The sequence below is a fragment of the Otolemur garnettii genome, unplaced genomic scaffold (assembly GCF_000181295.1).
Source record: "Otolemur garnettii isolate 467f Iridium unplaced genomic scaffold, OtoGar3 scaffold00002, whole genome shotgun sequence".
Lineage (NCBI taxonomy): Eukaryota > Metazoa > Chordata > Mammalia > Primates > Galagidae > Otolemur > Otolemur garnettii.
In genome coordinates this window covers 27,289,909-27,304,549 of record NW_003852397.1, presented here as the reverse complement: position 1 = coordinate 27,304,549, position 14,641 = coordinate 27,289,909, and the positions used below count along the sequence as shown (strand labels likewise).

Genomic DNA, 14,641 nt, shown 5'->3' with positions numbered 1-14,641 from the left:
CCTGCAGTCCCAGCTACTTGGGAGGCTGAGGCAAGAGAATTGCTTAAGCCCAAGAGTTAGAGGTTGCTGTGAGCTGTAACACCACAGCACTCTACTGAGGGCAACATAGTGAGACTCTGTCTCAAACTAAAAACAGTGGGTATATCATTGGGGGAAGGGGTGAGCAAATGAGTTGCTATGGAAAAATCCTAAGAGCATGGCAGATACCAGAGGAATATGGACCACAATGACTTGGGGATAAGAGGACAGTAAGTAAAACAAGGAAGGAAGACAGAGAAATGGTGCAAACTTCTCCCATTTTGTGAAATTTACAGGTGGGGGAAAAAAACTTCAATCCTAAACATGAGGACAACCTGGCCAAAAGACAACTGGGTGTTGACTCCGCCTATTTAATTCACTCAAGACTGTGGGGCATCCAGGTTCTAATTCCACCTGTGCTACCAACTCACTGTATGACCTCAAGGCACATCCCCTGTCTGGGCCACTTCCTCACTGGTAAAATGAGCAGCGGGTCTAACACGGAGCCATAGATTATATCCAGATTCTACTCAAAGGACACAAAGCAGTCTCTATTTTATTCCTTCAATTTAGGTCTCCACAACTAACTTGCAAAACTTTTTTTTTCTTTGAGACAGAGTCTTACTCTGTCACCCTGGGTCAAGTGGCACTGTGTCACAGCTCACAGCAACCTCAAACTCTTGGGCTCAGGCAAGCCTCTTACCTCATCCTCCCAAGTAGCTGGGACTATAGGCACCCACCACAATGCCCAGCTAGTTTTTCCATTTTTAGTAGAGACAGGGTTTCACTCTTGCTCAGAATGGTTTGGAGCTCCTGAGTGCAAGTGATCCACCTGCCTCACCCTCCCTGAGTGCTAGCATTACAGCAGTGAGCCACCATGCCCAGCCTCAATTCCTCCTACCTGACTCTGCACAGCACAACAGCACTCCGTACATGTGACACAAAAGCCACCTTCACCTCAAGCCCCAAAGGGTTCCTGTAGGAAAACCCAAGTGCCACAACCTAGCAGAACACTCCAGACAAAGTTAGCACTTGATAAATGCATCTCAATAATTCTGTCCCTCTTGTGGGCCCAATAAGCACATCAACCATCAAGGGCTCAGACACCCTTGCACAGCTAAGCCCCATACTTAACCTTTGGAGTTGAAAAAGTTGGTTAACCTGCACAGAAAGTGGCACCCTCTTGCCTAGTGGGAATTTTCTATCAGCTCTTTACATGATACTCACGGTCTCCTCCCAGTGTGAGGCAGGTGCTGCTTTGGGTGTCACTATCCACTGGCCTGGGCAGGGGCTGGGGGAGCTTCCTCTTTGCCAAATGAGTGTGGGCCAGAGACAAACACCCCTTAAAGACATTCTCTTCCTACCTGTTGTGCTACCTGAGTTGTATTTCTTGGTGCCACCTCAAAGTGCTATGTCCATTAGAGCTCCCTGTAGTTTGTGTGTTTCCAAAAATTTCTCAAGTACACACCATGTGCCAGACACTGCCAGGCCCTGCCTTAAGCCCTTCCTGTCTCCTATTACATACAGTTACCTCCCCTTCCACACTGCAAGCTGCTTGGTAAGGTCCAAGTCTAACTGTAGCCCCCAGCATGCCTGAGAGTTCTTAGTATATGGCAGATTCCCAAATACCTACTGAATGAATTTTTTTTAAAAGATCACCTATGTTAAGTGTTGTCATAGAAAAGCAGAGGACATGTGTTCTGAGAGTTCCTCCTTAGCTCTGTGGTTGGTGGGAGAATGATTAATAAACTGACAACAAACTAATGCCATGTGCTAGATTGGCCAGCTGCCCAGCCACAGAGTGAAGCCCTTCTCGCCACGCTGAATCCTCATGTCAACTTTATGAACAAAGCTCCCCTATTATACACCTTTCATACATGGACAAACTGAGCTTCGGAAAACTGGGCAAAGATATTCAACATCTCCTGTGACCAGGCAATTCCTGTTATCAGTAGGGCCACCCTATGAGAAGGTGACTGCCTGGTATTAGGAACTTGATGACAGGCTCCCAGTGAGATCAGAATGGCCACCCTTCTGACCTCAACTGAAGCCCACTCCCCGCTGGGGAAGCCCTAATGTCCCCCCATTCTTTAGGGGGCTCTGCAATCCCACCTGCAGAGAGAAAAAAAAGAGGGCCAAAGACGGTGCCTGTGGCTTAGTGAGTAGGACTCCGGTCCCATATACCGAGGGTGGCGGGTTCAAACCCAACCCCGGCCAAACTGCAACCAAAAAAAAATAGCCAGGCATTGTGGTGGGTGCCTGTAGTCCCAGCTACTCAGGAGGCTGAGGCAAGAGAATCACCTAAGCCCAGGAGTTAGAGGTTGCTGTCAGCTGTGACGCCATGGCACTCTGAGGGCGATAAAGTGAGACTATCTCTACACACAAAAAAAGGAGGGCCAAATCAGATGAGGGGCAAATGGGTGAAGGCCTAGGCTTTCTCCCTCAGGAGCATCAAAGGCCGCATACAGGTATAAGTTGGAGAATTACCAGTGACAGTGCTGGAGGTAAAAACTGCACTTCCTTGGGTGGCACCTGTGGCCCAGTGAGTAGGGCACCTGCCTCATATACTGAGGGTGGCAGGTTCGACCCTGGCCCCAGCCAAACTGCAACAAAAAAAGAAAAACTCCATTTCCTCATCTGTAAAATGGAGCTGGACAATAGGTATTTTACGGGGTTGCTATGATGTTTGGAGTCAATGTATAGAAAAAGCCCCTTGGTAAGGGCTCCAAATTGGCAGGTATTGTAATTGGCTGTGTGGGGGATTAGCCAGGCTCACCAGAGGACTGAAGGGCTTTAGCAGTGACTTCACAGCAATCTTCTAAGATGCTGCTCCTATTTTTATGCGTTTGGTCTGGTCAAGGACAGATAAAGACTTTGGTTTGGTGAAAAGACACAACAAAACATAACTTGAGGTTCAAGAGACCAGGTCTGGGTCTTGGCCTTTCTACCACCTCCCAAAAGCCTTGGTTCCTCATCTGTAAAATAACATATCCTGCCTCATGTCCTGGTCACATAACTGAAGGACTGGGTGGCAGCTCAAAGATCTCCCAATCCAGCATGTCCCAGGGATGATCTGTGCAGAGGTGGGGTCTGCCCTCTCTTAAGCACCTTCTGCACACAGACCAACATTTTATAGGCTTTGACAAGGCCAGCAAGAAGGGCCCCATTCAGTGGGCTTAAGCAACACTGGCCAAACAAGTTGGGCAACAGACCCTATTTTTTTTTCCTGAAATACCCATTAGTTCAAGGAGAAGACTATGCTCTAAGGAACAGACTCTGGGAATGCTGATGGGATACCTTGGTGAGGGGAAACGCCTTGCCATAAAGCCGCAGGTTGGGGCAGGGGAGGGGAGGCTTTGCAAAATGCTGGCTCTCACTCTCCCTCTATCAGATTTCCAGCTTCTCAAGGTCACCAGCTAAACCTTAGAAGGATAGGGGAAGGGGGCAAGTCTTACATGATCTTTTGGGTAGTGAACAAAGAGCTAATAAAAATCAGTGACCCAAACAGCCCTGGCCTAACAACAAGATGGAAGCTGATAAGTGGATCCAGGAGAAGAGAGCAACTAACAGCCAGCAGAGAAAGCAACCTGTCCACAGGAAAAGGCGCTCAACACCGAGCAAATCAGCCTAGCCCAGGAGCATGAAAACCACATCAGATGCTGCAGAAACTTGATTGTGGATCAAGTCCTTGGTGAGGACATCTACAAATCACCCAGTTTTCTAGCTAATTCAGCCCTCCAAAGAGGCACAGCCTGGCCCTGGGCCAGATGTCAGGTATTCTGCACCACACAAGGCCCTTCCTTCTAGCAGAGTCAACTCTAGTGGAACCAGCACAGAGGAGGTGCTCAAAACACACCACAACAGGTGAGTGAGCCACAGAGGACTTACATTTCAGGAAAAAGAGGCACAATCTGAGTGGAAGGCTCCACAAGGAAAGCATTTTCCTAAAGTGCTGAGGGCAGCTGAGCAATGGGATATTGACCAACTGGCCAAATAAATGAATGACTGAATGAATGAACTAACTTAAACCTTTCCATTTCTCCAGCATGAGAGAAGCCCTGACTATCCAAGTATTTCTTTTCTTTTCTTTTCTTTTTTTTGAGACAGAGCCTCAAGCTGTTGCCCTGGGTAGAGTGCCGTGACATCACAGCTCACAGCAACCTCCAACTCCTGGGCTCAAGCAATTCTCCTGCCTCTGCCTCCCAAGTAGCTGGGACCACAGGTGCCCGCCACAATGCCCTACTATTTTTTGTTGCAGCCATCATTGTTGTTGGAGGGCCCAGGCTGGATTCGAACCCGCCAGCTCAGGTGTATGTGGCTGGTGCCTTAGCTGCTTGAGCCACAGGCGCCTATCCAAGTATTTCACCATAGGTCTGTTCACAGGAAGGACTCACAAGAAAGGCAAGGACTTCTCCCCTCAAAGTTTTCTCCTTTGCACCTGATGGACCTGTTCAGAAATTCTGCTTGCCTGACTCCACTGCTGCACAGCTGAGGAATCACAGAGGAGGCACAGAGAAGTGGCATTATCTGTCCACAGTCACTGATGGCAGAAGAAAACTGCATTCCTCAGAGGCTTCAACTTCTAAAAATCCTGTATTCTTAGGCCCCTAACATGTCAGTTAGCTTCCAGAAGTAGAAGTGACAAGAAATAATTAATCAATAAATGATATGCAAATAGGCCTCCTCACAATAAATTTGCTTGATTAAAAGACAAAATGTGGGCCAGGCGCAGTGGCTCCCACCTGTAAATCTAGCACTCTGGAAGGCTGAGGCAGGAGGATTGCTTGAGCTCACGAGTTCAAGACCAGCTTGAGCAAGAGCAAAACTTCATCTCTACTAAAGATAAAAAAATTAGCTGGGCATTGTGGCAGGTGCTGGTAGTCTCAGCTACTAGGGAGGCTGAGGCAAGAGGATTGCTCAAGCCCAAGAGTTTAGGGTTGCTGTGGGCTATGATGATGCCACAGCACTGTATCCAGAGCAACAAAGTGAGACTCTGTATCCAAATAAGTAAAAATGTTCATAAACTGCAGATGCAAAACAATTACAAATACACATGTGTGCCACAGAAGGAGGTGTGGTCTGTATGCAGGGCTGCCAGGGAGCCCCTGTCCTCAGGAAGTGGGGTTGGCCCAGGACAAACTGGTCTTTCTAGCTGACCAGTTTTATCCCAGCACCTCACCTCAAGGGCCCGCCCCCCCCTTCACTCTACCTCCTACACTCATCAGTCTAGAAATATTAGTAAGCACCTACTGTGTGCCAAATACTTGGTAAATTATAGTGAACATCGGAGGTAAGATTTGGCCCTATGAGGTTCACAGTCCAGTAAGTGAGAGAGACACTAAAAGGATTAATACACACAAGATGAGAAATTGTGTTGACTGACTACCATTTCTGAAGCATAAATCCAGATCAGTCTCCCAACAGAAAAATCTTCCTAGCTTCTTTACCCTCTATAGGACTAAAAATAAGTAAAAAAACAAATTTGAAAACTGCTGCCTTTATCGGGTGCTAATTATACGCTCGGTGCTTTAGAACAATTAACTCAGAACATCCCCCAACAACCTATTGTGGGCAATACTATTATTACCACCACTGAGTGGCAGAGATTTGAGGTTTTCCACTTAACCACTACTCATAGCGTGTTCAACTGCCTCCCTACGGCCAGACTCTGAATTCCCTAAGAATTCATACCATACCCATCTCTTTATCACTGAGGCACACAGTAGTAGTCAGTAAATGCCCCCTGAATGAATAGTCAATTAATCAATAATGGGCTGGCTTCCTTCAAGGGATCCTGATAATCGCACAAGAGGAAGTTGTGGTATTATGGAAAGAGACTGGCCAAACCCCAGGAACCCCACAGCAAGGCTTGTTTCCACTGCATGAACTTGGACATTCCTTTCATCACTCTAGGCCTCTCTGCTTACAACTGTAATGAGGAGTTAAACACAATGAGCCTAGAATTTCTTCCAGCTCTAAATTTTTATGTCTCTGAAATATATCATGGGGGGGGGGGGCACTGAGGAACGCATTTGAAATTGCACTCTGCCTGCATTTGAGGGAGTAGAATGATTGATTAGGTCTAACAAGGGCAAGTAAAGCACTTCCTCTCCCTCACAGCTCAGGGGGTGTACTGACTTTAATGAAGTATATTTGCCCCCATGACAAATACCCTCGACATAGAAGACCCCTTTCCAGAGACATATTTAGATAGACGTGAGTAAGGCTACCACCCACAACTGTACCCAAGACCAGAGGTGCTGAAGATATGCAAGAATATGTGCTCATATGCTAGACAAGGAGCCCCACTCTCCACTGGGAATACCACGGATGCTGAATTAACAACTGAGCACAGGCAAAGCAACTCCAAACATGGCACGATGGCTCCAAAGCTATGTCCCCAAGGAGAACTCAGCACTCGGCCAATGGGGGTCTGTTCATCACTCCAAGCAAGAACACTGGATAGGACCTGGAGCTCCATGGCAATACAGGGCTTTTGATGTTCCTTTTGCCATTTGGTTGGTTTTGAATAAATTTTCATTTTCCCCCAGTGGCCACAAAAATGGAGATAACAACACAAGTCTCTATTTTATGGAACCCATTGTGAGAATGAAAAGAGCTAAGTAGGCCTGGCAAGCCACACAGCGGCTGACACACAGTAAATACTCAAATTGTTGCCGATGATGGTGGTGGCTGGTGGTGTTGAAGGCAGATGAAACCACCTGAAGTAGGGACGTCTAACCCAGAGAGTCTAACCCCTAAGCCCCATCAGGGGTCAAAAGAGAAGCAGCTAATCCTGGGATGGTCTCTCCCAGAGCAGAAGAGAAAATCATGCAGCAACTACTCCAGGGAAGGGCCAGGGCTGCCCAGCTGCCTAGAAACCTGGGTCTTGGGATAGGTCGCTGGGTCCCCATGAGGGCAGAGGCTTAGCAGCTCCTATGGGAGAGGAAACCAAGCAACAGAGAGTCCTAAAGAGATGATATCCCCAGAGTAAAGAGAAGAGGGAGGTATTACGCGGAGAGATACCATTGTTCCCCCTACAGACCAGCAGAATTAAAGGCAGAGGACCTGAGGTATGGCAGGACAGTGGGCAGACAGGAGATCTGGAGGCCAGCTGACAAGCAGCACCCTTTTGAGAATGTGTCAGTAATGTTTATTAAGGTCTCAAAGGCACACACATGATGGCCCAGCAACTCTACTCCTTGGTTACCACCTTAGAGAACTATCTGCCGTGCACTCAAGGGGAATATGTACGAGAAGGTACATCACAACACTACCTTAAGGGCAAAACCCAGAACCAACCACCACCATCAGGGAAATAGCTCAACAAACAGTTGGAATTTCATACTATGGCTATACTACCTTATTTGCTGCAGCATAAAAACAGATTCACATATTCCATCTTGGAAATATTCTATGGCACATTACAGAATTTATAAAAAAGGGTAACAAAATATGCCAACAAACATAGTATAACAGCAAGTGTATTTTTAAAAAGAAAGGAGGAAAGAAAGACTGATTTTTTCTTTGTATCTAGAAAACCTAAAAGAAGTCTGGAAGGAAAGGTACAAAGTAACATGGTTACTTTCGGGAAGGGCAGGAGTGGGGTGGAGCTGGAAATGAAAAGGCCATGGCATCACTTATTATTACCAAGGAAAGTATATCTATGCATTTCTTGGATATTAAAATTAAATTAAATTTTTAAAAAGTTCTTTTTTTCTTTTTTAGAGACAGAGTCTTACTTTGTCAACCTCGGTAGAGTGCTATGGCATCATAGCTCACAGCAACCTCAAACTCTTGGGCTCAAGCAAGCCTCCTGCCTCAGCCTTCTAAGTAGCTGGGACTACAGGCGCCCACCACAACTCCCGGCTATGTTTAGAAATGGGGTCTTACTCTGGCTCAGGCTGGTCTCAAACCTGGGAGCTCAGGTAAATCCATCCGACTCAGCCCCCCAGAGTGCTGGGATTACAGGCATGAGCCACCACGCCCAGACTTTGAAAATTATTTTTATATATTTATTTTTTATAAAAATGGGGTCTGACTGTGTTGCCTAGGCTGCAATACAGTGGCTATTCATAGGAACAACCATAATACACTGCAACCTTGAACACCTAGCAAAGGACAAAAACAGAAAAGCAGAAGAAATGGTAATTCCAAAAGATGTAGTTGCCAAGAGCTCAGGGTCTGCCTTTGTCCTCTGGGGGAATGGCCACTTGCAAATAGAGACACAATCTGGGAACATAAACGTTTCTTAGAATGTTCCTTAAACGTCCATAGTTTCAGGATAAAATATTTTATTCTATACCATAGAATAGTCGGTTCTATTTATACCAACTCTTCCCTCTAAGTCTTAGAAGAAATCCCTCACACTTAACAATGGCATCCCTCCTGTATCAGAAAGCAGAGATGAAAAGGAAATTTGTGAAATTTTACTATCTCCAAATTCTTGATGGCTTCTACTGACATATAGGGGCTTAATGGCAGCCCTACTGTGCAACTGTGCATTTAATTGTTGAATACAAGAATTTTTTAAATTTTAATTTTTAAAGACATTTTTACCTTTCCTTGTTTTCTTCCATTCCTTTACAGATGCGCTGATTCATTACTGTGGAACTGTCTATAGACTCAGTGTGGCAAGTTCAAGTCTTCTTTCTTAAAATGCAAAACAACCAACATTTATAATCTGGATACATTTATATTATGAAGTCACAAAGAGCTGCATTAGATACAAGTTAACAAAAAAGATTACCCAGTGTCTACCAAAATCCATTCTCCTCTTCTTCCATAATTATTCAAGTTTTATTAGGGACTACATTTCCCAAGTATCCTGGCAGCTAGGTGTAGCTGGATGTCAGAGTTCTCAATGGAATGTGAGAAGAAGTGATGTCACTTCCAATCTAGGTCTCAGGACATGGGCATACCTTGTCCTCCCTTTCCACTGTCTGGAACCCAGCTGTGATCATCCAGGTCTGAGGAATAACAGACAGAGCAACAAGATGGAAGTACCTGGATCTGTGATTGACAGCATAGAGCCCAGGAACTCCTCTGGCCTTGAAACTACTACCTTACAGAAAAACGTCTTTGTTCTTTAAGTGATCATTTTATTGGGCTGTGTTTCATAGCTTATTAACCATTATCCTAATTGGGACTATGATTAAATATACTAGGTGAGGCCCTTCTGAGGATGGCTTTGGTCATTTAGAGGTAAGCCATGTCTATAGAGACTGGCAAGGTCACGTTATTTTTGGTCACAATCTCAATAAAACTACATGCAACTTCATGAGGCCTTGGCACATAGTAAGTACTCAGTATTTAATGAATGAGGAGGCATTAATAAGCATGTACTGTTTTCTAGTGTGGAGCCTCTCAGGAGCAGGGCCCTTGGCACAGACTACGGAGCACAGAGGGCATCTACAAATATAAGGTATGAGTTTCACACAGCAAATGTCTACCTGGAATGGTAAAACACCACCCAAATGTACCTGATACCCACATTTAAGGATTCAAGTTAATATGCCTAGTAGCAACAGAGGCTGAAAAAGATTAGGGAGAGGCAAAGTCCAAGAGAGAATTTTTTTTTTTTTTCTGAGACAGAGCCCCAAGCTGTCACCCTGGGTAGAGTGCCATGGCATCACAGCTCACAGTAACCTCCAACTCCTGGGCTTAAGCAATTCTCTTGCCTCAGCCTAACCAAGTAGCTGGGACTACAGGCACCCACCACAACACCCAGCTATTTTTTGGTTGTAGTTGTTATTGTTGTTTGGTGGGCCTGGGCTGGATTCAAACCCAGCAACTCTGGGTGTATGTGGCTAGTGCCTTAGCCACTTGAGCTACAGGCACTAAGCCCCAGGGAGAGAATATTGCAGTGGCATGGAGGATTCCTCCTGCGATTCCATTTCCTGAGCATTTGTCCCAGGGTGAGTCCAAGCCACTACTCCGAGGTTCCTTCCTCATTCTTGGATACTGTACTCCTCACCATTCATATCAAATTCATCTGGGTACAGTGCCTCATGCCTTTAAATCCCAGCACTCTGGGATACTGAGGCAGACCCTTGAGGCCAGGAGTTTGAGACCAGCCCTGGGCAACAATGTGGTGAGACTTCATGTCTATAAGAAAATTTAAAAACTAGCCAGGCGTGGTGGCACGTGCCCATAGTCCCAGCTATTCATAAGGTGAGGTAGGAAGATTGCTTGAGGCCAGAAGCTGGACAAACCATCTCTACAAAAAGAATGTTAAAACTGGCCAGGTATGATGACATGTGGCTGTAGTCCCAGCTACACAGGAGCCTGAGCCAGGAGGACTGTTTGAGCCCAGAAGTTAGAGGCTGCAGTGAGATGTGATTGCACCACTGCACTCCAGCCTGGGTGACAAACAGAGACCCTGTCTCTAAAAAAAAAAAAAAAGAACAAAAAGATCGATTATTGTTGTACAACATGGCCCTAAACACAAACCAGCTACTTCTTTGGTATCATCCAAAGAAACAGTCATCTTTTTCAACTCTAGAAGAACTGGCTATGCAGATCATATTTGTGTTGGTCTCCAACCTAGCTTCCCCCAGGGAGGGAGAGTTCAGGGTAATCTTGACCACCCAGTTCTTCCCAGCCCTTCCCAGCCAGTGCTGTCTTTATGGCCCAGCCCCGCTGCATCAGCTGCTCTGTCTGCTAAGCATCACAGGTTGCTTGGCCACATCTCCAGCCCATCCTCCTCCATCTGCCCCACCAAGGGTCTGGCCTTCTACCAGATTAACACCATTTGGAGAAATTCTCAGATTCAGGTGAGCAAGACCAGACACTCGGGGACTCCACAACCCAAAGCACTGGACAGAGTCAGCGTTGGGAAGACTCCCCAGCCACTGCCTCTAACACTGCTCTTTAAGTTGTAAAGAGACGACCACGAGATATTTTTAGTATCTAGATCCCTGTCTGAGGCCACAGCTCTGGCTTCTGTCAGAGCTAACTTCATCAGCAGAGGCATGTGCATTGTGGAAGGGCCTGGAAAAAGGCGAAACAGAAGATGTGGATCCTGGAAGAAGGAGAGACGGAATGGCGTGGGACTCTATATCACTGCTACAAATGGTAAACACCGCCTACCTCATTGAGGCCTAGAAGCCAAAATTGATCAGTGTTGAGAACTCTTCTGTACCACGCTAATTGCTACAGAAAGACCTTATACCTACATCTCAAAATTATGCCAACAACAGAACTCTGCTGGAAGCTACTGTGGTTTTTTGGTTTGTTTTTTTTTTTTGAGACAGACTCTTACTCTGTCACCGTGGGTAGAGTGCCATGGTGTCATGACAGCCCATGGCAACTTCAGACTCCTGACCTCAAGTGATCCTCTTGCCTTAGCCTCCCAAGTATCTGGGACTACAGGCATGTACCATCACCCACCTAATTTTTCTAATTTTAGTACAGATGAGGTCTCACTCTTGCTTAGGCTGGTCTAAAACTCTCAAGCTCAAGAAATCCTCCCACTTTGGCCTCCCAGAGTGCTAGGATTACAGGCATGAGCCACTGCAGAAGCTCTTTTTAAGGAGCTGTGAAAGGTCAGCCTGTACTGGAGGGGCCACTGGCTAGTTCTAGGTCAGGGCTTTGAGTTCATCTCTTTAGTACTGTGGCTCAAGGAGTAGGGCACTGGCCCCATATACCAGGGGTGGTGGGTTCAAGCCCGGCCCCAGCCAAAAACTGCAAAAAAAAAAAAGAAAGAAAAGAAAAGGCATTCTGTACTTAGTTGCAGATAAGCCACCTTCCTTCAGCCTATGGTTAGGGGCAGGGGTTGGGGGTGGCCATCTCTATACCCCAGGACTGCGACATGCCCAAGGGCTAGGCACTGACATGGATTATCTCACTGAATTCTTGCACCAGCCCTAGAAGGCAGGGATCATTGCTGCTTCACTTTGAAAAAAGAAGAAGAAGGAGAAGAAAAATCAAGAAACTGGCCAGGCGCGGTGGCTCACGCCTGTAATCCTTGAAGGCCAAGGTGGGTAAATCACTTTGTGCTCAGGAGTTCAAGACTAGCCTGAATAAGAGTGAGACCCCATCTCTACTAAAAATGAAAGACTGAGGCAAGAGGATTGCTTGAGCCAAAGAGTTTGAGGTTACTGTGAGCTGTGACTGTTATAGCACTCTAACAAGAAAGGGCAACAAAGTGGGAGGAGGAGGAGGAAAAGGAGAAGAAGAAAGAAAAAAGAAGAAAGTGGCAGGACATGGGGACTCATACCTGCAATCCTAGCACTCTGGAAGGCCCAGGCAAGAGCATCTCTTGAGCTCAGCGGTTCAAGACCAACCTGAGCAAGAGCAAGACGCCCCATCTCTACTAAAAATAGGAAAACTAGTTAGGCATTGTGGTGGACACCTATGGTCCCAGCTATTTGGGAGGCTGAAGCAGGACGATTGCTTGAACCCAGGAGTTTAAGGTTGCTGTGAGCTAGCCTGACACCATGGCATTCTAGCCTGTGGCGACAGAGTTAGATTCTGTCTCAAAAAATTTAAAAAAAATAAAAATCAGAAACCTAGATACAAGAAGTTAAGACTTGGCAGAGGCTACCCACACAGCAAAAGCTGAGACTTGAACCAAGCATCTGACCTGGAGTCTGTGTTGCTCACGACTGTATTAGAATGTACATAGTAAAGCTCAGTAATGGTTGAATGAATGAATGAACAAATAATTTCAAAGTAATTTCAGGAATGGGGTGGTGGGGAACAGTGTCTCAGTGAGGACCTGGAGAGGCTGATCATGAACCTGACATCACCCCCATGGAAGCCAACCAAGCAGGTGATATTCTCAGACCCCTCTCAAGCCAGCTGCTCAGTCCCCTGCACACTCAGGGTTGCCAACTTCTGTAAAAGGACTTATGCACTTAATAGAGTTGTTGGTAACGACCACAGGCACTGATGACTCACTGCCCCCTATTTCTAGGGAGTAACCTGGGGCTCTCACATTGAGGCTCCTCTTATGCACCCACAGCCCCCAAATGAAGCAGCATCATACCCATTTTCAGGACAGCAAAACCAGAGCTTCAAGAGTTGGGAACTTGCTTATGGCCACAGCACTTAACTCCGAGCAGCTGACCGAAGAGCCTGGGCTTTTTCCCTGCCACACAGTACCCAACACTTGCCTTGGTTAATCAGAAAGTTACAAAGATGAGATAAGTGCTGTTCTAACTCTTCAAGTGGAAAGTTCTGTGTTAATCTAAAGTTCATCAGCACTTCCACCCCAGTCACTGGCATGTAAGAGGAATTCTGGGTCTCCCCAGCCGGAAACTGTGGCACCACCAATCCCTCATTCTTCTCCTCAGCTCGCTGGAGCAGCACTGACCAGCATTTGCTAAGTGGCAACCTCCTGTAAGGCACAACTATCTGCATCAGACAGCAAGTCCTGTTAATTTTTCATTTAAAAAATATCTCTTCCAGGAAGCACCGAATATTGGTAAGGATATGAAGCAACCACAACTCTCATATACTGCTGCTGCTGGGAGGAATCACCTTGGCAGACTGGCAATCTCTAACCTGTATTTGCTCCTACATAAAAGCATGTGTGGGCCAGCACCTGTGGTTCAAAGGAGTAGGACGCCGGCCCCATATGCCAGAGGTGGTGGGTTCAAACCCAGCCCCGGCCAAAAACTGCAAAAAAAAAAACCTTTGCTGACAGATGGCCCTGTATTAGTTTGCTGTTGCTTCTGTAACACGTTACAAACTTAATGACTTAAAACAACACAAATTTCTCCTCTCAGTTCTGGAGATCAGAAATGGCTCTAAAATGAGTTGTCAGGGCTGCATTCCTTCGGAAGGATTTAGGGGAGAAACTGTCCCAGCCTTTTCCAGCTTCTAGAGCTGTGGCTCTCAACCTTTCTAATGCCGCGTCCTTTTAATGCAGTTCCTCATGTTGTGGTGACCCCCCAACTATAAAATTATTTTTGTTGCTACTTTATAACTGTAATTTTGCTACTGTTATGAATCATAATGTAAATATCTGATATGCAGGAGACCCCCAAAGGGGTCACGACCCACAGGGTAAGAACCGCTGTTCTAGAAGCTACTTTGTATTTCCCAGCTTGTGGGTCCTTCCTCCAAATTCAGAGCCAGCAACATGACATTTCTAAACCTCTCTCCTTTCTCACCTCTGCTTTAGTCATCACATCTGGTTCTCTGAACCTGACCCTTTTCTACCCTCTTATAAGGATCCCTGTGACTACATTGGTATCTCCTGGATAAACCAAAATAATCTCCCCTTGTTAAGATCCTAACTTCACCACCTCTGCCAAATCCCTTTTGCCATGTAAAGTAACATCACCCCAGGTATTATTAGAAATTATGTCATGGACATCTTTCGGGGGCCATTATGTGAACTACCACAAGCCCCAAACTGGAAGCTACCTAAATGTTCATCAAGAGTAGAATGATACAGGCATATGAAAAAATGCTCATCATCCTTAATCATCAGAGAAATGCAAATCAAAATGACTTTGAGATATCATCTAACTCCAGTAAGATTAGTCCACATCACAAAATCCCAAAACCAGAGATGCTGGCGTGGATGTGGAGAAAAGGGAACACTTCTATATTGCTGGTGGGAATGCAAATTATACATTCCTTTTGGAAAGATGTTTAGAGAACACTTAGA

At 46.0% G+C, this 14,641-nt stretch overlaps 1 protein-coding gene across 1 annotated transcript in view; it reads right to left on the bottom strand.

The window, feature by feature from the left end:
• Positions 1-14,641, bottom strand: part of ARHGEF3 (Rho guanine nucleotide exchange factor 3) — a 321,547-nt gene that overhangs the window by 268,516 nt on the left and 38,390 nt on the right. Inside the window, exon 2 of the mRNA XM_023512637.1 lies at positions 8,578-8,670. Within this exon, the coding sequence (XP_023368405.1) occupies positions 8,578-8,621 (44 nt within the window). The 5' untranslated portion in view covers positions 8,622-8,670. The remainder of the gene's footprint in view (positions 1-8,577; positions 8,671-14,641) is intronic.